General features: G+C 36.9%; 1 protein-coding gene across 24 annotated transcripts in view; it reads left to right on the plus strand.

Moving 5' to 3' along the window:
- Window positions 1–24091, plus strand: part of Nrxn1 (neurexin 1) — a 1171927-nt gene that overhangs the window by 518226 nt on the left and 629610 nt on the right. For 15 of the 24 annotated variants that reach the window (XM_029558644.1, XM_029558639.1, XM_029558643.1 and 12 more), the window contains 3 exons: window positions 4983–5366; window positions 12924–13127; window positions 15629–15655. In XM_029558644.1, coding sequence (XP_029414504.1) covers window positions 4983–5366; window positions 12924–13127; window positions 15629–15655 — 615 coding nt within the window. The remainder of the gene's footprint in view (window positions 1–4982; window positions 5367–12923; window positions 13128–15628; window positions 15656–24091) is intronic. The other 9 variants (XM_029558653.1, XM_029558649.1, XM_029558652.1 and 6 more) reach the window with 1 other exon arrangement.

Below are 24091 nucleotides of genomic sequence, written 5' to 3' on the forward strand. Positions count from 1 at the left end.
GGTCAGAAGTTTTCAGACTTTCTCCTTGGGTCTGGAATCTTCTAAGAATGATTTTGGCCTCAGGAACTTGGATTTTGGACTGCCCTGAGACCCTGGCTGTGGCCATGCCATGCAGGGATGCAAAGGCAGATGGGGAGGGAAGAAGCCCCAAGATTTCCCAGGGAGTGGATTGAGTAGCTGGGTTGTACTGGATGCAAAGGATCAGGGAGAGGAAAGGTAAGCCTCGGAGCCCCAGAAAGAGCCTGGCCAGTGTTGCAGGGCCAGGGAAGTAGAGGGAGGTGAAGGCGGGGCCAGGACTAGAAACGGTGCTCCTGGAGCCCAAGAAAGGTACTGAGTTGGTCTGGGTGAGAAGGGTCAGGAAGCAGTATTGGTTCCCCAGGTGTCTGGGGCCCCAAGACTAGGAATGGCGCAGGGCCCAAACTAGGAGTATAGAATGAGGTGATGATGACGATGATGATGATGATGATGATGGAAGGGTGACTGTGGCTTAGGGAGTCCCGGCAGAGAGCTGCGCTATGACTTACCCCAAGAGGCCTGAGGATGGTAGTGCAGGCTAGGAGAGTTAGCCGGTGGTGCAGGCCCAGGGAAGCAACTACATTTAAGTTTTTGAATATTTATGTATGAGTACTGTCTTGTCTACTTACTGACTTTTTATCCTTTTATTTATTTATCCTATGAAAACCACAAGTTTAAAAGCTAGTGCTATGTAATGTGTTTTGTACATTTAAATTACATAGTCTGTATACATCACATCACTGTGCTGCAATTGTATGCTTTTTAAAAAGTAAAATAACAGGGATTGGAGAGATGGCTCAGCAGTTAAGATCACTGGCTGCTCTTGCCAAGGGCCCAGGTTCAATTCCCAGTACCCACTCAGTGGCTGACAACCGTCCATAACTCCAGTTACACAGGATCTGATGCCTTTTTCTGAGCTTCACAGGCAATGCATGACCTGGGTGTACTTACACACATGCAGGCTATACACTCATGCACATAAAATAACAATAATAAAATATTTTTTTAAAAAAGTGAAATCACAAAACAAAATACTTTGGATTCTAGGTATTGAGTCATGAAACACTTGTCTAAATAAATTTCACCTATGGCTACATTCCACAAATTTTAATTGCTTAAATATAATAATATTTATGTAAAGCATTAACTTCATCTACCAGAACCTTCAAGTACAGCTATGTTAGAAAAGGTAATGTTTGAACAAACCAAACTGTTCCAAAGAGAACACAATAATCTTCACAGTTTGGGGAGAAAGACAAAGATGTGGCCCATAAATATGCTCTGAATTATATTTTTCTCTTAATTTTTTTCCACATTTACTTATTTCAGCCATTGTGAAATTCTATATCCTTTCTGACACCTACATCGATCAAAACTACTCAATTTTCTTTCAATGAAAAAGGCTCAAATCTTCATTTCATGAATTCTTGTAACCAATGCCTTTTAAACACAATTGTAATGAAATGCACATTTGGAGACCGTGATATTTAAAATTTCCAAGGCTCATGTGTATCAGCTGAATTGGTTTAAATTAATTCTAATTCTGTCATGACTCTATTGCCTAAGTGAATAGGTCCTTTGATTCATCCCCACAGGATGAACCATTAAGGAAAGCCACTATTGAAATCATTTATATGTCTAGTTAGGGACATTCACACATGTAGGCTGAAATGCAAACATCTGTTTGAGTTTTTTGACTCAGCAATGAAATGTAATTGATTTCACATATTTTGGTACTCTGTAAATCTTCAAAATGCATGTTTCCATTCTAATAAAAATTAACCTCTAATCATTCTATTTAAATGCCATCTCATGGATATTTTCTTAACTATAAATGCGTATAGATTGTCAAGACATTCACAGAAAATACTGTCTGGCTTCTTTCAGTCACATCTCTTTCCATTGGAAGACTAGTCACCATATACCTGATACATGCATTTGTTGGTTTCCGAACTGTCCAAATTAAAGTTCTGACTCCACTGTATTCTGTTTGAATTCAAGTCAGGATTAGTATTCCTTTCTTCTTTTCCCTCTCATATTTCATTGTCTGCTCCTTCCACGAGAACTCAAAAACTGTCTCTAGGGAAAATAGCGAGCTGTGGAGAAACATGATTTATGATATTCTCTCAATCAATGGGACTCAACTTGTTAGTTCTGAAATTAAATCAATAAAGTCTTTGTTGTAATAAACATAACACAGAAAATATTAGGGTATCTTAGAGGTAGTAGAATTTAATATTTTTCTGTTAAAGTTATGTTTCAACATATATCTGTGTGTTTGTGTGTATAAGTGTGTACCACGCTATGGAGAAAACTATACTTATGAACCATTATCATTGAAAACCTACTTTAGGGGGAGGGGCCATCTGAGGGATATTGGCAATTGATGAGGAAGTGAGAATCACTCTCATTTGTAAACATGACCACTAGTTAGGTTGCCCAAGCCCAGTGGATGGCCCCAAAGCCATGAGTATAAGGACAGTACTAAATGAACTCAAAGGGTTACTAATACAAATAAATAAGTAAATAAATAAATAAAGACACTAAGTTGTGAAGCAGATGAGGGAGGCACTAAGGGAGTTGAAGAGACGGAGTGGTGTGTGGATATGATCAAAATACATCAAAATTGTACAAATACATGGAATGCTTAAAGGATAAATTTTCAGTGTCATTTTTAAAAACCCATTCTAACAGTAAAGTTGTAAGAAGCATCTTATCCTAGCCATGTCAACACACATTCACAAAAACATATCTGAACTTTGCTTAACAATTTGTTCGAAGCAAGTACTAACACATTATAAACAAGCTAGCATAAGACTCAGTCTCTCAAATATCATTGCCAAATTGCTCACATATCACTGTCTGAAACACCTGGCTAGAGCTTTGCTTCTTAGAGCACAGACATGGGGTGCTGGAAAGAGCATTCAGCTCTTAAGAGCATATTCTGTGTAAGTATGAGGACTGGAGTTGGGATCACAGCACTTACATAACAAGATGAGCCTGGTCTCCAGAAGTCCTGTAACCCAAGCACTGAGGGGAGGCAGAGATAGAATGATCTCTGTAGCCAGCTGACCCGAAAATGCAAACTCCAAGCTCAGTGAAAGATCCCCACCCAAGGTGGAGTGTGATGGAGGACATCCAATTTCTTCCACATACACTACACACAGGTGCACGCACATACAAGTTCTCTCTCTCTCTCTCTCAAGTTCAGACACAGTGATTGGAAGCATGTATATGATATGGACGAGACAGAGCAAGATGTTATGTAGCCACTGAATCATTGTTTCAGTAATCCCCTGAACATTATTTTAATTTGTGAACTGTAACATTCTAAATAAAGACAGTATAGTTTTGCCATCTGCTTTATATCTCCCTATTATTTCTAAATTCTATGCCTCATAACAGTTTCTCTCAACAGTGTATGTTTATTTTATCAAATAGTCTACTGTTTTCAGGGAGCCTTCTTTAAACAAAACTTTATTTTAGTTTTGAGAATTTCATGCATGAGTATTGTATTCATGTTATTCCCATCCCTCTCAGTCCCCCTCTACCTCCTCCATACCCTCCCCACCCTTTCTCAGTATCTTTTCCTCTTTTTTGATTATTATCATTACACATATGCATACATTTATAAATGTACATATACATATATAAGGCACCGAGTCCATTTATCAGTGCTCATGTATACCTGTATTTAGGGCTGCCCATTTGGGGTTAGATAACTTCTCAGGGATTTAGGAAAAAATTGATTCTCACTCCTTCATCATCTATTAGCTGCCTATAGCGCTTTATCTTGAAATGGGATCCTATAAAAGTTCCCCATCCACCTTGGAATGTCAACTGGCTTGTCATTATGCACAACTTGCTAGGCTTCCATACTGTGGAGAGTTCATTGGTGCAGCTTCCCTATCATTAACTAACAGCAGGTGTCTTGTCCCTCTGGCTCTTAAATTCTTTCCGCTCCCTCTTAGGAAGCCTTCTTGAACTAAATATAAAACAGCAGCATCTTGAATGCATAAATCACTGTAGTCAGTCATCTAGCCTGTTGCTTCCCACTTTAATAGATGGTTCTTAAAAGTCTACCTTTCTTTTGTTTTGTCCTTAAGATACCTTCTCATAAGCTTCTGACTTAGTTTTAGCTGCCACAGAGGATAGGGACCATCTGTTTATTCCCTTCTGCTCTTCACGAAATAATTCTTTTTAAATGTACATCATAATCATTGTATTTAAGATTTGAATCCACATTCTTTCTCAATATTATGCACTTCATTTACCAAAATGAGCTTCCTTAAACTTTTCTACAGACATTTTACAGAACTGATGTGCTTCTAAATGTAAGTTTCTTTCACACATTGACACAAATATGAAGAGTATAAATTAGTATTTTGTCTTTTTTCCTTTTTAAACAGTCTCCATCAAAATCCCCCCAGTCTTCCCTCCTTGGAAGACCAAAATAGCAATGCCTTTGAGCATTTCTCCCCTGGGAGCTTTTCCACTTCTTTCTGTGAAAGTCTAAGAGATAAATGTCCTCTTAATGACTTGGCTGCCTGGGCAGTCTCCGTCAGTGAGCTCCCATGCCCTTCTCCTTCAAAACGGTAGGTCCCATTATGAAGCCCTGCTCAAGACTCACCCTGCTGTGGGATTTAGAATGCTCCTGGCACAGTGTAGGGGCCAGGAGGCTGGTATTCTTAGTTAGACACATATTTTCACTTGGGATAAGCCTTAGTTTTCAAGGAAAGCAACTAAAATTCATTTCCAATTGATACCCCCTCCCCTTTACTGCCCTGATTTCTGTACTCCAACACTGTTTTCAAGGCTTTCTTGTGTTCACTTCCTTAAGTCCCTGAACCTTGGGTACCCCAGATTAACTCAGTGGAATCCATTAGACTTCTGCTGATTCCTCTCTCTCATATGATTTAAATACTAATGTTCATAAAAACCTCCCTATTCTCTTGTCTTTGCCACAGGTACCATTTCTGTCAACACCCTGCGCACTCCCTACACTGCTCCCGGTGAAAGTGAGATCTTGGACCTGGATGATGAATTGTACCTGGGTGGCTTGCCAGAGAATAAGGCCGGCCTTGTCTTCCCCACTGAGGTGTGGACTGCTCTGCTCAACTATGGCTACGTGGGCTGCATCCGGGATCTGTTCATTGATGGCCAAAGCAAAGACATCCGGCAGATGGCGGAAATTCAGAGTACTGCTGGAGTGAAGCCATCCTGCTCAAGGGAGACAGCAAAACCGTGCCTTAGCAATCCTTGCAAAAACAATGGCATGTGCAGGGATGGCTGGAACAGATACGTCTGTGATTGCTCCGGAACAGGGTATCTCGGCAGGTCCTGTGAGAGAGGTAGGATTTCAAAACCCGACTACCAAGTCACCGGGAGAAACGTAGGGTAAATGTCAGCCTTCAGCCTCAGTTGAAACATAACTTCTAATGAAGTAAAGTGAAGTCTGAACCCCAGACCTGACCCTGGTAACTGATGAGGTTTTAATGATTTTCAAAGAGCCTGATTGGGAGGACACATAACTCTGAAAATGTATTCAGGGTTATGAATGTGCCTGTTCCAAAACCTGTTGGCCAAGCACCTAAGATGTATGGGCCGCCTCTGAAAGCTCTTTTGCCCAGTTTTTAACTTCAGGATATTAGATAGCACAAAGGCATACACTAGACATATCTATGACCTCTAATGCTAATATGTATGCCAAGAAACAGCATTTCAAGTAAGCCAGATGATAAATGACAACTCCTGTGACACTCCAGGGTGAGACTTAAACTTGCCTGTTCATTTCACTTTCTCAGGTTGCTCTAGAAGCAAATTCTTTTATGAAAAGGAAGTTCAATCTCAAACAGCTAAGTTCTGTTAACACAGTCAGAGGTCTTTGCTGGTGTCAAAGGTGCTTGCTTTTGCTGCGGACCTAACCGATCACAGAAGCTGAATCTACTTGTTTACCTCTAAGGCTCGATTGTCTCTATGAGATCTCTGAGCAGGTGCTTCCCTTGCCTCCCCTCAGAGAAAACAAAGCTATCTTATTTTTCTTTTCCTCTCCCCTTACAAAGAAAGGAACAAGGCTTCACCGATCACAGAAGCTGAATCTGCTTGTTTACCTGTAAGGCTCGATTGTCTCTATGAGATCTCTGAGCAGGTGTTTCCCTTGCCTCCCCTCAGAGAAAACAAAGCTATCTTATTTTTCTTTTCCTCTCCCCTTACAAAGAAAGGAACAAGGCTTCCAAAAAGAATGAGGGTGACAGACGTCAACAGCTGACTTGAAGCCCAGGCTAACGGAAGAAATAGCAGAATAGTCCAAAGCATACCTTTCCATTGACCCAGGGCTCCAGATAAATGCTCTCATCACTACACTCATTGTCACTTATTTTCTACAGTGAAACTGAAAATCAATATGGAAAAACATTGATGAGTTGTTCCATTGTCCTCTCGTGTAACATTGCCTTCTTAGGTATTCAGAATAAAAGGAACCCAGCACTTGGTATATTCCCAGTTCAATACTTTCCTTTATTTCTATAATCGTTCATTTCGTTTGACCTAAAACTTAAAAAGGAAAAGGTGCCTTTGTAAAATTAAAAATTGAAATGCGATTTTGATTCTTTATCTTAAAGAAATGCATCAGCTTACCAGTATGATTACCAATATTAATAAATATTAATAACACATTCATTATATAATAATATGTTAAACTATCTACTAAAATTCCATGTCAAACAGTTAAATAGGTCAATAGATTGTTGTACAGCATATAGATATGACTGTGTTCTCACGACAGCACCTAGTTGTATGCCTGGGATTTGTCACTAAAGCCTAAGTTTCTTTGTATCTTGGCTTCTATCGATGTATTGTTTAGAAATTTTCTCTTTCCTCTTTCCTTCCTAATTGCTTAGTTTGGTTTAGGGAAGTTCCAAAGGGGAGAAAAAAGTGACAAATTCCATAAAGTGTATACAGTTGGGCAAATACGAGATTAGCGGAGAGCTTGATTTAAAATTCTGCTTTAATTTTAATCACTGAAAGTTTCCAGTCATCCCTGATGCCTCTTGGTTAAGTGAAGCTTGAGGAAGTATGTAACAACTGTCACAAGAATTACAAAACTCTTCAGTTAAATATGCACGGTGTACCACCCTGTGGCAATATTCTGCCACTGCATATGGCGAAACAAAAATAGAAATTGTAGAGGATCTGAGCCAGAAGGAGGGAAAGGGAATATTTATATACTGCAATAATTAGCAGGAAAGGTGGTAAGCACATACAGATTTGCAAATGAGGATTTAATAACGAACTTCATCCCTGGGATTTAGCATATATTTTTATCTCATGGGTTGCTGGAAATTTCTGCAGATTTCTTTGTCTTTAAGTTGGTTGTTCCTTGAAGATAAAATTATGATGTCATGTGATTCTTGTTTATCAACTTCAAAAGCATATTTGAAGAAGTATTTGCTTTTCAGAATTAGGTTTTTTTCAGATTACTTTGACTCTCCTGAGCCCAAGGAGGGCATAGGATGGCTGCCATGCTCAGTAGCAATGAATGTGGCCTCTGTCCAGTTCTCAGCAAACTGAGATCATGCCAAGCCTTTGAGTTTTCAAGTCAGAAGAAAATGCTTGACTGTTTTCTTCTCCAGATACACTCTTATCACAGTAGGCTATTGGCCTCAAAACTGACTGAGAACTCTTGAAATAGAGAATTTTAAAAGAAGTTTATTAAAGTTTCTGTTTTATTGTTTCAAATAATTTTAAAAAGCAAGTTCAAGTCATTGAATGTTTCTGTATCATGGAGAGTGATGGTAGAATTGTGATTCATAAAAGAGCTTTATAAGAAAAAATATCCGTAACCTAAGCAAATAGGAAGATACTATTTGTTCTGCGTATGTTGACTCTATAAGCAAGAATCATACAGACGTGATGTCCAGTGAGCCATTAAATAGGGCAGTTTCCTTTACCTTTTTAATAAAACAGAATTTTCGAAGACTGGATCACATAAAAATTATTCTCGGAGATAAGTGCAATAAGACTGTTAGTATAATCAGAGGTCTACTTTCTACTTGTTTGTTAAAACTCTAACAGATGGAGGGACAGATGTCAGAGCAGTATAATTTGGCTCCCTGTCTGATTTTCATCGTTGATCACAATATGTGACTCCCTCTCGGCAAAACTGAGCACAGGTGTACACTTTAGACTGCAACAAGGAATAATGCAGAAAAGCAAATTTATCAAATTTAATGACAAGGGAGAAGGAGAGATAGAAGACAAAGTTGAAACTGGTTTTCACCCCCACTGGGAAGACGTGTACTGGAATTAGCCTTCTAAAGGGCTCTTTATGTGCTAAATGATAAAATAATTTTGTGAATGTTCTAGATGCTGCCAAATAGCATAACCTTCAAATGTCAGAGTGTTGTCTAACATTTATTTGGCAATTTTAGACCTTGTGCATTTTCCATTTCTTGCCTAATTAAACATTAACTCTAATTATGAGGAATCATTTAGGATTTAGGTTGTCATTTATCAACAAGTTATTTTCACATTGAGAATTGTTTGAAATGGCATTCAGGGGCACTCGAGTTTTATTACTTTACTATTATTTCATCCCCACAGCTTTTTGGAGGCTGATAATGGCTAATGACCTTGATTATTTCCCTACACTAGATTGTATTTCACAATGTATTTATGACTATTAATTGTGTTTCTAAAAATAAATGCCCCATACTTACTTTTCAAATTAAGCAATTTTGCATAATAAGCTATTTTTAAAATATGATTATTAAATAATAAAAAGTAGTTTTATAAATTAAGTAGCCAAAAGAAAACTAATAGTTTAGTTCTTTTCCTCTGTATGATATCAAAGTAACAAAATAATTTATAAGGAGTCTTCACTTGTATTATTTGTTGTTTTGCATGATTAAAGTTTAGAAAAGGGAAAAATAAATGCCAAATTTCACTTAAGATTATCCCTAAAATACCTCTGTTTCAGAGTTAACTGTGATTTTGCAAATTTTTTGAGCATTTCATACATGAATATTGTATTTACAACTTTTCCACCCCTCCCTTTCCCCATCACAACTCCTCCCATATCCCCTCCACTCCCTCTTAACTTCTTGTCTTCTTCTTTATTATTGTTTTATACACATTCATTTATGTGTACACAAATATATACTACACTTAGTCCATTTAGTGGTGTATACATGTGTTTAGGGCTGACAACTTGGGATTGGATAACCTATCAGGAACTAGTCCCTGGAGAAAACTGATTCGACATTGATTGATCGCCTGTAGCTTTACATTTAGTAGTGATACCCTGTGAAATTTCCCCCTATCTACTTTGGCATGTTAATTGGTGCTGTCATTATGCAGGGCTAGCTTAGGTAATCATATTGTGGAGATTTCATGGCTATAGTTTCCCTGTCATGTCTGAAAGACACTAGCTAGTCCTGGTCTTCTGGCTCTTATAATCTTTCTACGCCCCTTTTAGGGATTATGTTGAGGATATATCAGTTGGCACTAAGTACCACATGGTTGCTTATTCTCTGTATTTGTTATCAGTGGTGGAACTTTTTAATAATCTTTACTCGTTGCAAAAAAAATAAAGAAGATTCTTTGTTGAGTAGTGAGAGCTACAGTTAGTGAATATAAAGATATGTATTTAGAATATAACACGCAGTTGCATTTGGTTTAAGAAAGTGGCAGTATGTAGGTTCTCCTCTAGGGTCTATGATCTCTCCAATCATGAGTACTTGGCTGTTTTTACAGTACCAGGCATGGGCTTCCTCCTGTTGAGCAGTACTTAAGTTCAATTAGACAGCTGTTGATTGCCCCCAAGATGAAAGTGCCACCATTGAACCAATGGAGATCATTTGCTTGACTGGTCATTGTTGTGGTTCATAGGCTTTACGACCGGGTAGGATCATTGATTGTTTTTCTCCCTTGGCAGCTTCTAATACTATGAGAGCTAGTTTTCAGGAGTAGTCCTCCAGGTTGGTTCCAGCATAATTTTTCCAAGTTGTCTGTCCAAAAGTGTGTGGCATCTTCAGCACAAGGATTTGACCTTCAAGTTCAAGGAGGCAACCGGGGGTTTTGACAAAAGACTGTATTATTTTGGAAGTCTCACGGACTATGCTGACCAACAGCTGGAAGGAAGACTTCCTTTGATCTTGGGCAACTACTACTGATTACCTACATTGAGTTCTATCCTTTTCAACATTTTCCCCATTGAAGAAACTTCTTATTTAATTCAAAAAATTGGTGATACAATAGAGAATTGGCATATTTTAAGATTTTTTTTTATTTCCTTAGTTATTTGGGTCAGCGAATAACCATGAGACACTAACTTTGATAAACAAATTCTCTATTCTTCCTTTCGCAGTCCTTTTATAACCGTTAAATTAGACATTAATGTTTTTTGTATAAGTTATCAAAAATTATTTCACTTATAGTAGGTGAGATAAATGGTTTATTACTTTGGCGATTGTTTATTTAAATTTTGTATCCACATTCAGAAAATTTCTTGGAATGTTTTCAATATATTCTGCAATTGTTAATTCAAGAAATATGACTGGGCATGTGGTACACACCTCCTAAGCACTACTTAGGAGGCAGAGGAAGGTGAATCTCTTTGGAATAGAGGCCAGCCTTGTCTACATAGTGAGTTCCAGGTCAACTGGAGTTGTGGGGAAACCCTGTCTCAAAATAAAAAAAAATAAAAAATAAAAAGAAAAAAGAAATAATTGTAGTGTCCCAGCTCTTTCTGACTGAGTTGCTCACCAGCAGAACAGTGAGAGATTGTTCTGCTTCCTCAAGGCAGCTGTGTTCTAAAGGGAAGTACAGATAATAGCATTTGAACAATTCAAAATAACCCAAAACAAATGAAATAGTCCTAGATATGGAATAAATGAAGGAGGGAACAATGCTCTCCTGCACTAGACCAGAAACCAGAATGAAGATAAGGTGAGACTTTTCATGATACAGGCATTTGTGGACGAAAACATTTCTAGCTGCAGCAGAAACCTCCTGGGGGAGGGGTACGGGCTAAACAGAGTGCTCTAACAAGGTTTCCTGCTTAAGGGTTTAATTTGTTTTCTGTGTGGAGAGAGAAAGAGCAGAGATGGAAATATCACTGAGGCAGGACTTTAAGCTGTCTAGGTAACATGGGAGCAGAGATTTTGATAGTGTAGCTCTAAAGGTGAAAAGCCATCAACTAAGGAAAAGGACTGCGATGATACCATGAAGTTTCCCCAATTTATATAATCTTGACATGGCAGAGAAGGTAAGAGAAAAGTTTAAGGTATTGGTCCAGGTCAATGGATTTATAGCATTTACTAAGATGGAAAGGTCTGAAGAAGATAGAAGAGTTTGGTCATTTCAGGGGAAGATAAATTAAGAGCGAGTTATCAATCATATTTAAACTGAGGATGCCAAATACACAATAGACAGAGAAATCTTCACTGACAGGGAGTGAGAGTGAGACCGTGAATTGATGGAGATTCCTTCAATCAAGGCTGTATAGAGAGGAGCAGGCTGTGAAGGAGAGAGAGAGCTGGAACGCAGCATACAGTCCTTAAGAGATTCCAGTTACACCTTCAATACTGGAGTGACAACAGTTAACGATTAAAGACGCTTAGAAATTGTGCTTGACCTTCCTGACTCTGAAAGACAAACTTGCAAAACCACACCAGAATATAGTCTTAATAATGAGCACAGTTGTAACAGTAAAGCTAATTGCTGTGCTGTGTAAATAGCCGAGATAATGAGAATTTCCTAGTTTATTTTAATTCCAGGTAGTTTTTCTTCTATTAAACGGCATTCTGAATTACCAGAAGCAATAAGAAAGCAAAATGACTCACGCTTGTTTTTGTTTTTCAATGTTCCGCTACCATATGGTGTTTAACACTGAGGGGGGTGCTGTTCCTTAAAGCAATTTGTCATCAACAGGTTTTGCTACTCATTTCTTTAAATGTTTAATAATATAAGGTAATTTTCCTATTAAGATCATCTACCTTAGTTTAGTAACACATACCTGCACAGGGTCCTCAGCCTTATAGCTGTCCCCAATCAAAGGTCAAACTTATTGACACTTTGGTGATAATTAAATATTTTGGGAACACTGAGGATTGTTCTTATCGATGACATTTCAAGTTACTCCTTACCTGTAAAGTAGCCTTAAAATAGGTTTATGAGCTGTGGTAATTTAAAAACTCCCCGCCCCCCCCCCTTTAAGCACAGTAGCAGAGAAGAATACTAATTTCTGAAGCTCGGTGACATGCTGTCATTTTTTACTTTCTCTTTTTTGAATATCAACTTTGATAAAGAGCCCAATTTCTATATTTCAGTAATATTTCCATCTTAAGTTAGTATGAAAAAATGTTAATAGTAGCTTCTCTTCACATTCTTGATTTTCCAGATTGGTCAGACTTAGAGATGGTGCAGTAACACCCTTTCTTTTTTTTTTTTTTAGATGCAGAATAAATCAGTGCCAAAGCAAGGGTGACCAACTGTGCAGAGTAGTCAGGAGCCTCACTGAGCATACACACATCCTTCATAGCTGTCCACATTTCCAACCAGGGTCACACTGCAGCTGTTCCAAACAGCATGATCTGTGGTCTTGAGAAGGGAAATGCATATAAAACACAGCCCATTAGGGCTGATGCTATAGGTAGAAAGCGCCATCTGAGGAGAAAGGTAACCACTGCCATTGCAGGTTCTGAGTTAACGTTAAGGGGGATCCTTCGCAAAGAAAGTCGTCACTGCTAGAATTTTGTTTTTACCATTAAGAAGAAAAGAAACTCACTTCTGAAGCAGATAATCTGATTTTTATAGTTTATGTTCTATCTAGACGTCTTTAGTAGTCTCTTCTTTTCAAGTGTAAATGCGCTACACTAAAACGTATTGTATTCAATTATTCTCCATAGAGGCAACCGTTCTGAGCTATGACGGGAGTATGTTCATGAAGATTCAGCTCCCAGTGGTGATGCACACTGAAGCTGAGGACGTGTCCTTAAGGTTCAGATCCCAGCGTGCATATGGCATTCTGACGGCGACTACTTCTAGGGACTCTGCAGACACCCTCCGCCTGGAGCTAGATGCAGGGCGTGTGAAACTCACGGTCAATCTAGGTAACAACTTGCCTTCCACCACTGAACTAACACTTCTCACTTTCTGTTCAGTCTTGCCTGCAAACATTTATCAAATGGCCTGTTTGCTTTGGAAAGTTAAAACTTTTAATCGTCTTATTCCCATCATTTAAATTAATTCAAGCTTTTGGGGGGCATTATTTTTGTTATTGTTTACCATAATTTAGTGTATTGTGACTCCTACCACTCAAGGGTCTTAAGGAGAAGCCCTATCAGTGAGATGAATTGAAAATAAAATTTATGAGGCTTAAAGATGTCTCAAACTGAATTTTTTTCTTGTTACGTGTTCTGACTTTTTGATGGATGATAGAAGCTATTGGTAAATAAAAATATCTAAGTAAGATGCCATGTATATAAAATATCCAACTTATCTTTTACAATTAGACTAACAATTGTCCTTATGCTTCTCCGTGGGCTTCTCCTTTGAATAGTCACCTTCGTGGTTCTCCATCTTTTCTGTTTTGAAGTACCATGTGGGATATTTTGCTGTCAATCAGCGATCCACAACCCTTCAATGCCCAAAGTCTGCGGCCCTCAGCAAACAGCCATGAGAACAGTGAGGACTCAGTCTCCTCTACAGAGAGATAATGCTTTCCTGAATAAATAGAATATCAAAAAAAAAAGTTGCTACAGTAAAACCTCACTAATCTGGACAAATTATGGGGTAACATTCAGACTGGTTAAGAAAAAAAATTGAATACTAGTTTTTAGAGTTAAGCAGTTCATTAGTTTTTTCAATTACATTAAAAAAAACATAAATTAATATAAACTGGAAAAATCCTGTCAAGGAAAGGGCTGACTGACTGGGCTGGTTTTAGTGAATGCATAGAAATGATTAGCCCCTGACGAATATATTGTTGCTCGCACATTCCACCACAATTTATATTGAAGTACTCGAACTCAGTTTTCTACCTGAACTTGGCCTTTCAAAATCTTATTTATTTATAGGTCTCTCCCCAGAAAATCTCGCTTCATACCAAGTGAAGATTTAATATTCTGCCCAATAAGTTTCTATATTATCATAACTCTAATATGACTGACAACGAATGAGGTTTTACTGTATTTAATTATGATGTTAAATACATATCAAAATGAATCAGCAAAGGAAGAAAAAATATAATTTGAAACTGCGTACATTTATTCTAGGAAAAATTAGCAAAATGGGATGTCAAGACATTTATGACAACCCTAATCTGCATTTTCAAAATCTGCTTGGAGAAGTGGAAGATCATAAAGTATAAATGAACCCTTCGGTAGCTTATTGCACACTAATTGCATTCAATTAGCACTAGTTAAGTTAAATAGTGTAGTTTAAAAAGGCAACACATACAATATTGTTTACTGTTCTGTTAGAGTTCCCTCTAGTGACAATGATAGGTAACTACAAGGAAATTGGTATAAATCCCTTAATGAAGAGGCTGCTTTCTGGTCAAAATGGAAACACTTAGGGGAATTTTCAACAGCAAAGCATTCTGTAGAAGGAGTTGTGTAGATCCTGGTCCTTGGCTGTTTGCAACCACTTTTCTGATGCGGTTGACGACACATGACAAACTCAGCTATATGGAAACAGAATCTAGGTTTGTATTTCCCACCTTCCCCAAAGGCATTAAACACTAAAACAAAAGCCAAACAGTATATATCTATCTATACAACAAACACAAAGCATCCCATGTAGTCCTTTAAAGAGAAACTACTGTGATCTCAGTCTGCTTTATCCACACCAGACATTTTTAAATGATAACTACTTTCATGTGAAGCAAATAAACCAGAGGAAAAACATGTAACATCAAGCATGGCATCTCCTAAGAGAACCATGCTCCTGTGTGCTTTAAGAAATGACTTCTCCACAGCCACCATAGTTTCTAAGAGTGCATATAACACCCCCCCTTCACTTAATACAAGATGTAGAGTCCAGTGGACATCTGCCTGTCAATGTTTTATACCAGGAAAATAAAATTAAAAGACAAATATACAGAAAAATTAGGGTATATTTAGAATAATTTTATTTATTTAGTCTCTGTTGGATTATTGAGATTCTAAAGGATTCTGTTAGCCTTTGTGGGATAATAGATTTTGGAGGTCCAAGATGTCTGAGCCTAGCTGAGCTTGCACTGTACCCCATTGTGACGGAGCACTTTTATATTTTGCTGAAAATAATACTATGTTCTTTCACAGATGGGGAGAAAGTTGCAGCCAGTCTAAGTCAAGCATCTTTGACAGTTAAATACTGTTATTTCACTTAGATTCGTCACCATGTAGCTCTGTTTGAATTGGCCATATTTTTAAACATTCTCTTGTTGTTTCCAATGGTACAGTTTCATAGCAATAAATCTGGGTTCTAGAAGTATATGATGCATAATGACATGCAGTGGCCATATTTGCATGTGTCTGTCCCCGGAAGGGTGGACTGTGATTTTATTGGATGTCTGCAGCTATTACCTTGAAGGATAAATATTCATTTTCATCTATTCTTCCCCATCTAGATTGTATCAGGATTAACTGTAATTCCAGTAAGTGCCTATTCAAAATTTTTAAAATGTTATTCCTCCATTACAATGTAAGCTAGTCAAGAAAAAGACAGTAAGAAAAATGCATTTATAAAATTCATGATCTCACATTTGAAGTATACCAGTCCATCATCTGGGTTGTAAAAATTCATTCTATATCTGTGTAGCTGAAGGATTTTTCATGGAAATTCCTATTTCTATATGAGAAAAGAGATAGCAGATATTTTGATACAGAGGTAAAAATGTCTATGGAGAACTTTGGACAATGCATTTGGGTTTGGTCAGATTTCAGATTCTTGTAGTTCCCTTTTTAATTAAATATGACAAAATACTGTGGGTTTTATTTTTTTCTGTTTCTATTCCTTGACTCAAATGTGGAAAACATATATTTAACCTCACTTATTTTTAGAACTATTAATCATTCTAAATTCATCCAAAGTTTTCCATAGAAAAATGTGTTTTCCCAGTCATATGTTCCACTATCGACCTGAAGAATTTCTTTATTAAGAAAATTTGTATAATGAATTTTTACATCCTGATCATTTAGCTACAAATATAACAAAAAAACATTCAAATATGTGATATGCATGCCAAAGATGGATCAAAAAGATGTATGGACTGAGTTTTATTTGGATTTAGACTGGAGATCTGAAAAGATATAAGGACTGTGATTTTATTTTGAGTTGTGACATTCTCCGATGAGTAAATTTACTCCATTTCTTTATGTCAATGTTAAGGTTTTTCTTTTCCAGGTTTTGCTCACCACAAAAAGAAAGCTCTCCAATGACCACAAAGTCATTAGCTATTTAATAAAATGGTTCTAATGAACTTCTGATCTCTCAATATCATAGTTAAACATTGATCTCTGCCCCTGGAAGAAAGCTGACTGTGAGTTGGTGGAGTTTACGCCTTATACATTTGGCTGTGTTTCTAAACGGCAACTCATTTTCTGAGGAACAAAATGGTGCCGTTAAACACAAAAACAAAACAACTTTTCTAATAAAATACGTACTATTTCACATGCTCCTGTTTGAATATACCTAACTCATAGCTGCTGTCATGTGTTACAATATTTTAAGTAGCATAAAGGTGAGTCTGATGAATCATACAGTAAAATTTAATTATAAACTATAACTAAACATACCAAGCATTTAAAAATCGTCTCTAAAAGAATAGTTCCTGAAAATAATCTCCCCAGGCTCTACAGAAACAAAGTGTTTAAGTATGCATCAGACCCTCTCCAGCCATTCTTTCTGATGCATTTCTCTGGAGTGTACATTTTATAGATCCAGTCCACGGTCCACTGGGGCACTGATGGAGACGAAGTGGCAGCTCACCAAGTACTCTCTCCAAAGTCAGATTCATGCCTTAGCACAACTGTAAAACTTTCTGATTCCTCCTGAATTGCAGAAAATTCATGTGAGGAAAGTATTTCTAGACCTTCGCCTTATGTATTCCTTTTATTTCATTATATTAACTTTACCAAAAACATACATCACTAAATCTATAAAAATGAGCAATATAAACTCTGACAGTTAATGAATTAACCTAAATCAAATGTTATTTACTGTCCTCTGACTTTGAAAAAAATATATGTATATGTGTGTATACACCTATATATGTAGTAAAATTAGTCTTGTTAGACTCAAGTCATCATTGCTTAATAGAAAACTCTGGTACTATGGATAGTTTTTCCCCTCAGGCTCTTTCATAGAATGTTAATTTTGAAGACAAAGGTTTTCACTGGTTAGTGATTTATTTCCTTTTTAAAGAAGTATATGCTACATTTGAATATTTGAATGAAATGAATGGATTGTGAGCTTTCAGTGCGCACCTCGGACAGGACTGCAAGTGCCTTAGCTTGACAGCAGTCACTGGAAGGAAAATTCAATGACCAGGTAATGTTCCCATTTCCTTTTGACTTGGTTTATTTGGGGAGTAGTGGGCAGAGGTAGTGAGCAACTCATATTTCATAAAGAAGATTCAACACTGAGGAAAATTACAAATTTACATATGAAATAAAGGACACTTAACACACAGTGCTTACAGAAGCTTACGTTTCCAGGTGGAGTGTATTTAATACTCAGTAGAGAATAAAAATTAGAATTATCTTTATCTCAGTCTAATTTCTTTAGAATCTTTGTGAGCTATAAGCTTGTCTGGAACTGCCAAGATTAATACACAGTTATTAAGTCACAGCTCCATAATGTCACTGTTTTGAAAAACTATGATTGTGAGATTACTATAAAATACTTCTATTGATACATTTTAATAAAACTACCACAGCAAATATATGGACTTTAATAAAAAAATTTTCCATGTATTGAGAATTTATATTTGTACTTGAAGTTGTTAAGTTTTAGTGAAGTCTTCTCTGACACATTCCTCTACATTGGCTTAGAATTACTCTGTAATTTCTACAGTCATCTTCTTTGCCATCCTCTCTTCTTAAGTTCACAACATCTGCACTACATAAGAAGAAAACTTAAAGAGCATCAACATTTTCAAATCTTTGCTATTGAAAACTGGGCAAAGAGAGAAGAAAACAGGGCTGTGCGTGTTCTGCCTTTCACCCTCTGAGAACCGCCAGGGCTCCTTCTTTCTCTGCCACTCTCATGCCCCAGGTCTAGATGCAGTTCTAGAATTTTCTGTAAAACATCCCAGTTTCCTCTGAGAAAGGGCAAATTTGAATCCCAAGGATTATGTTTGACAGATTTTCCTGTAGCCACCATTTCCCCCCTTAGGGAAAGCTGCCAACCGTCTTTAAATAAAAGAGGAGAGCTCCTTTTCCATTTAAAACTCAAATACTTGCTTTCATGTGGGGAGAAAGTCGTTTTTAAAGAGCCATCTCAATGAATAGTGACCGAGTCATGTCAAAGGGGATGTCTTGATCTTTGGGAAGCTAAGAGACAATCTCTGACCAGCCTCATCTCACTGTCAAACCTTAGCTGATACCAGTGCAAAATACACAGTTATCTGCAACTCAGAATTAGATTTAGGTCACTTTGAAGCACAGAGATATGTTGCCTGCTGTCCTCTGCTCAGAGTGGAAACACATAGGCAGATCATTTATTCACTTCTTCATTTTCTTTGTGAGAAACACAAATAACCATACTTTAAATTTTTTCATATTAAATCGACCAAAAAAAAAAAAGCCCACCATTTTTAATACAAATAATCATTTTTCTATTTTTCTGGACAGTAAAGATTCTTTAATCAAGGTACATTGGAAAGGACTGTGAGTTCCCTGGTATTTAACATAAAGATGATGAAAAGTACTTTAATTAGTTAAAGAATTATAGATTACTTTGACAAAACTATTATAAAATTATACTAATATAAACTAAATATTAATAAATTCATGTAAATAGTTTAGTTGTTTTTCAGTGCTTGGGAGGCAGAGGCAGGCAGATCTCTGTGAGTTCAAGGCCAGCCTGGTCTACATAGTGAGTTCCAGGACAGCTGGGGCTACAGGGAGACCCTGTCTCAAAAAGACCAAAAAAAAAAAAAATCTATAGAAAATATAAAAGGAAATTTCTATTCCTTGTAAAACTTTCTCAAATACACGATTCGCAGGGTCTAGACAGAACATTGCTCACATTCTGTGTTATTTTTCTTTTTAAAACCACTTGGCATAATCTCCTGGAAATTTGTGGAGTTATCAACACAGGCTTTTTCAAACCAGATGCCTGGTGACTCTAAACAATATATCCAAGGTGATTAGATGATATCTAAATTTTTTTTTTTTGCAAAATTTGACCTTGGCAGTGGCATATTAATTGCTTACCTAAATAACTTCACTGGTTCTTTTTCAGTTCTTCTAAGTAACTTTTAAAGTTGTTAGTGCTATAATATTTGAAAGTGAAAAAAGATTGAAGATTTGAAGGCCAAACTTGAACCCATCATCCAAGAGTGAATCCATTTATCGTAGAAGTAAATTCTTTCATTTTTTGTGAATATAGTGATGATTCTATGTTTTTTTTTTCTTTTTTTCTTTTCTATGCTTTTTGTTTGCCACACCAGTGACACAATCACAGAATGTCTTTCTGGTCTACAGGAAAACTTGGAGTCACTTTTAAATCTATAGTTCAATAGATGTGTGTGTGTGTGTGTGTAAAAGTGTAAGTGTGTGTGTTCATGCACATGCTTGTGAAAGCTAGGGGCAATGCCAGCTATTTTTCTCTGTCATTCTTCACTTCATTTTTTGACAGCGTTTTTCACTGATTGGTAAGACTCGCTGGTCAATAGACCCCACACTCCACATTCCCATACTGAGATTATAGGCCTTTGCCACTGTACCTATGTTTTTATGTGGGTGCTGGGGATTCAAACTCAGGTCTTCATGCTTGTGCAGTAAATGACTGAGCCTTCTCCCCTGTCCAGAAGTGGATTTTGATAAATGTGTGGACTCTGCTTTGCCTGTTTGTTTCCGTTTGCCTTTCTTATGTCTAGAAGTTTGTCCCTTCCCACCTGCCCTCCCTCCCTCCCTCCTTTCCTTCCTTCTTTCCTCTCTCCTTCCTTCCTCCCTCCCTCCCTCCCTCCCTCCCTTCTGCTTATGCTGTTTCCTTCTCCATTTCCAACTCTACACTCTTCTGTTCTTTTTCCTCTTGTTTCCATATAAGAGTACAAGTCTTTCAGGGTTAAAGCAATGACTTTAGAAAACACAACTCCCAGCTCCTTTCAGTTTCTCCCGGTAAGTGATTTATCTAAGAGGCAGAAACAACTAAATTGCACAAGACATTATTGTGGACAAAATGTCAAGGGTTGAAGATCAAATTCTTTTACAATCCAGGGCCCAAATGCAGGAGATGAAGGGGAGTCCAAGGGCAAGTACTTAACCTCGCTTTTGACTTGGCGAGAGATAAGAAACATTCTGAGCAGTGTGTTATTGGAAAATGTACTTTGATGGATGTCTGGGGAGGATAATAAGATCTTTGTATTATCATTTTATTGCCAGAATGAAAAGATCAACTGGATATTAGTTATCGCCAATTTTTCTATGTAGATAAAAATGGAAAGCAATAAAAGAACGCAAAACGTCAACCAGTGGCACTTAAGCCATAATAGATTGCTGTGATCAGGCTGGCATTTGGCCAGCTTCTTAAAGATAAGAGGGTGTTTCTCAGGATACTTGTTAGCATGCAGCAAATGTTCAGTTCAGAGTCATGTGGCACCTGCAGAGCAGAGAATTTTTGAAGGCAGTCTTCTGCCCCTTCTCCCAACAGTGATGGTTTAATTTGTGGGTTTTATCAGCCAATACTTTTCCGTGATCAATGCTCTACCACTTAGGAAAGAAGACACGGAAGAAATAAAGGACAATGAAAAGATAAATACAGACAAGTTGAATTTTGTTGCTGTTGTTCACTAAATGTATTTATGAAGAAAAGAACATGAGACAGCCCTACAAATTAATATTTTTGTAAGATTTTAAGAGTAATTGAATGTACACATAAAGGGAGACTATAAGTTTCTAACAGAAAACAATAGCTAAACAAATAAAGGGACTTGAATATGGCTGCGAACCTAGACTAATACCAAAGTTGGAATGGATTTGAAAGGAAGTCCATTTGAATTATCCATATTGAAATTTATGAAGTGTATAAGAAAAAATGTAGTTTTTATTGTATATCTACATGACTGCATAGATAGGGCTTTTGAAAAGTAGAGGACTTTTGGTCTAACTTGATAAATGCTCTGCTCATAGTTTATATGCAAATTTAGAAAGCTACAGTACTCTAAAATATTTAGTTTAAGAACTCATTTTGAAACCAGGCGAAAACAGAGTTCCTGGTTCCTGCTGATGGAATCCAAGTTCTCTTTCACTGTTGCGTACTATTGTAAGGATGGCCTAGGCAGAAATTGTGAGGAAATCCTCACACACTTCTGAAGAAATACTCTGCTTTTGCTATTTCTTCATTGGTTTCTATAAGGAAGGGATTTTCTTTTATACAATCAAATATTATCAAATGTAAGTGACCACAGCATGCTGACCAGGTAGTTTTATTTTTTTGCGGAAAAAACTGATCTCTAAACATCTGCATTCATAGCTTTAAGCTCGTTTCTTTGTATTCTTCTTTCCTTCCCCCCTACTCCACTCTGCCTGTGAAGAGGTGATGTTTTACAGATCCTTATGGAACCAGAGAACCAAGAGAAAAGTATAGATCAGATAGTACTTTATGCTTAAAAAATGCAGTTTCTCCTTTTGCATTCAGATTTCTCTTTGAGAGAGGTATGGTGAGTTTCACTACCTGTCAACAAAACAATACTCTTTTGTTTTGGTTCTTATTTTTTCCCTGTATTGGGAGTATTTGGCCTTTTTGATTCTGTGCTTCTGATTCAGTTCCTTGGGGAATTAATTTTACAGGATCTAAAAGACTAACAAGCACTCAAGATCTTGTATTTAAAATATCGTCTAATTTCCAGGAAACATTAATATTCAGAAGTGATCCAAAATATCTACCAACTCACTCCTTTAAAAATTAGCATTACAAATTTTTATTCAAAGAAGGTTATTACTGGCTTTTGCATTATCAGTTTCTTACATCATTGACAGTATGAAAGCAAATACCATGATCATGCACTCCAAGTAATGTAAAACGAATAAACAGGAAGTGTTAATGTATTACCTGCTGAAGCAAATGAATACATTAAAATGTGATATTACATACTTCATTACTGGCTAGACAACAGGGGCATAAACACTATAATTTAGTTTACATTTAAAAAGGCATATGTACATGTCATTAAGATACTATCATTTAAGAAAGAATATGGAAAATTTTGACGTTCGAAACAATTTATTTTGTTGATTTTTCATTTTTTCCTGGGTTTTTTCCATTTGATAAATTATGTATGTTTTTAGCTTATATATACACATACACATATGTTTCAGAGAAGTGCTGGCAGTTACACATTCTGTTGATTTTCCTAAATTTAAAATATATTTATTATAGCAAAAATAAAATCAGTTCCCGCTAACTCACAAGTCATGTTTATTCAAATATCTTTCAGATGGAATAATACCATTACACACAAAGGAAAAAAGTTATTATGACAGTTGGTAACAATTACTAGGCAAAGAAACATACTTTTCTGTCATTTAAGAGAAAATACTTTAAACATTTGGCAATTGCTCTCCATTTTTATCTAGTTGCTAAGCATAATTCCCTAAGGCTGTTACTAGTCAATGCATGAAAAAAAAATAGTAATTCCTTATACTGAATTAACTTTATTAAGCATCTAAGGACTAGATACCTTCAGGCTTTGCTGATGAAGGTTTATTATGAGAACATGGTAAGACTTGCTATAACTATCAATTCTTTGCATTCATCTCTTGGGGATAGTAGAATGGGTTTAGGAGCTGGGAAATAGGTCAGGGCTCTGTTGCTACCCCTGTGCACTATCACCAAAGTTTCCTTTTCAGTGTTTTGTGATTATGATCATCTAATTGTCTTCCCTTTTGGCCTGTGGTATCTGTTACTACTCTCTTGTGACTTCCTTCTGTTTCACATCCAGTGTTTGCTTCTCCATCTTCTATGATGATGCATGGTGTTTCCATTTGCTGACTATGCTATGCATGTCCTTCAGTGTTTGCTGATGATGCTCTTCCACTGTTTACTCTGTGTATGTTGTATACCTAAACTCTCCTAGAGGAATCCTGTGGACTTGCTACTTATCACTGTTCTGTTGGGCAGAGCTTACAAATCAGGACATCGTCTAAGCTATTGACTAGTGTTTAGTTTTGATGGAAGATGTTCACTCTTAGTGCAAACAGTTGGCATCAATGCAGAGGACGACATGGTACATTCTCCTCGAAGGGAATACTCAATATTTAGTCTTCCACAAAAGCTAATTCTCTAAGCTGTATGACTAAAAATGTTTCACTGTGGCCATAAAATAGATATGAGGATCTCAATGCCTTTATCATTGGAGTTAAATCAAGTGGAAAAGGTTCTTTAAACAGAGGGTGGGGTGGATACATGGGGCCAACAAACAATTTGGAAATTGAAATATTCAGCATGCCTAGAATTCATCCATTTTTATTACTTATTATTAATGAGAACAAAGGAAGAACAAAATAACTGTGAAATAAATTGAGGAAATAATTTTCCAGAAAAGGACATAGATGCTAAAAATTTAATTACCATTTTTAGACCTTAATATTAGATGCTCTTTTGTTAGTTGGGTTTTGAATATATAATTCATACGACTTTGAGAATTCTTTACCTTCCCATCACACTTAACAGATCTTAAACTTAAATAAATACAAACATGAAATACATTATGCATAATACTATTGAAACAAAAGAAACCTCAGAAGTGTTTCAACTATACCTATATATACCAAAGTATATACCTACTGCAATCCCTGGAATCATGATTAGTCTCATCTAAAAGAGAGAGAGAGAGAGAGAGAGAGAGAGAGAGAGAGAGAGAGAG

Source organism: Nannospalax galili, unplaced genomic scaffold (genome assembly GCF_000622305.1).
Source record: "Nannospalax galili isolate Female #2095 unplaced genomic scaffold, S.galili_v1.0 scaffold286, whole genome shotgun sequence".
Lineage (NCBI taxonomy): Eukaryota > Metazoa > Chordata > Mammalia > Rodentia > Spalacidae > Nannospalax > Nannospalax galili.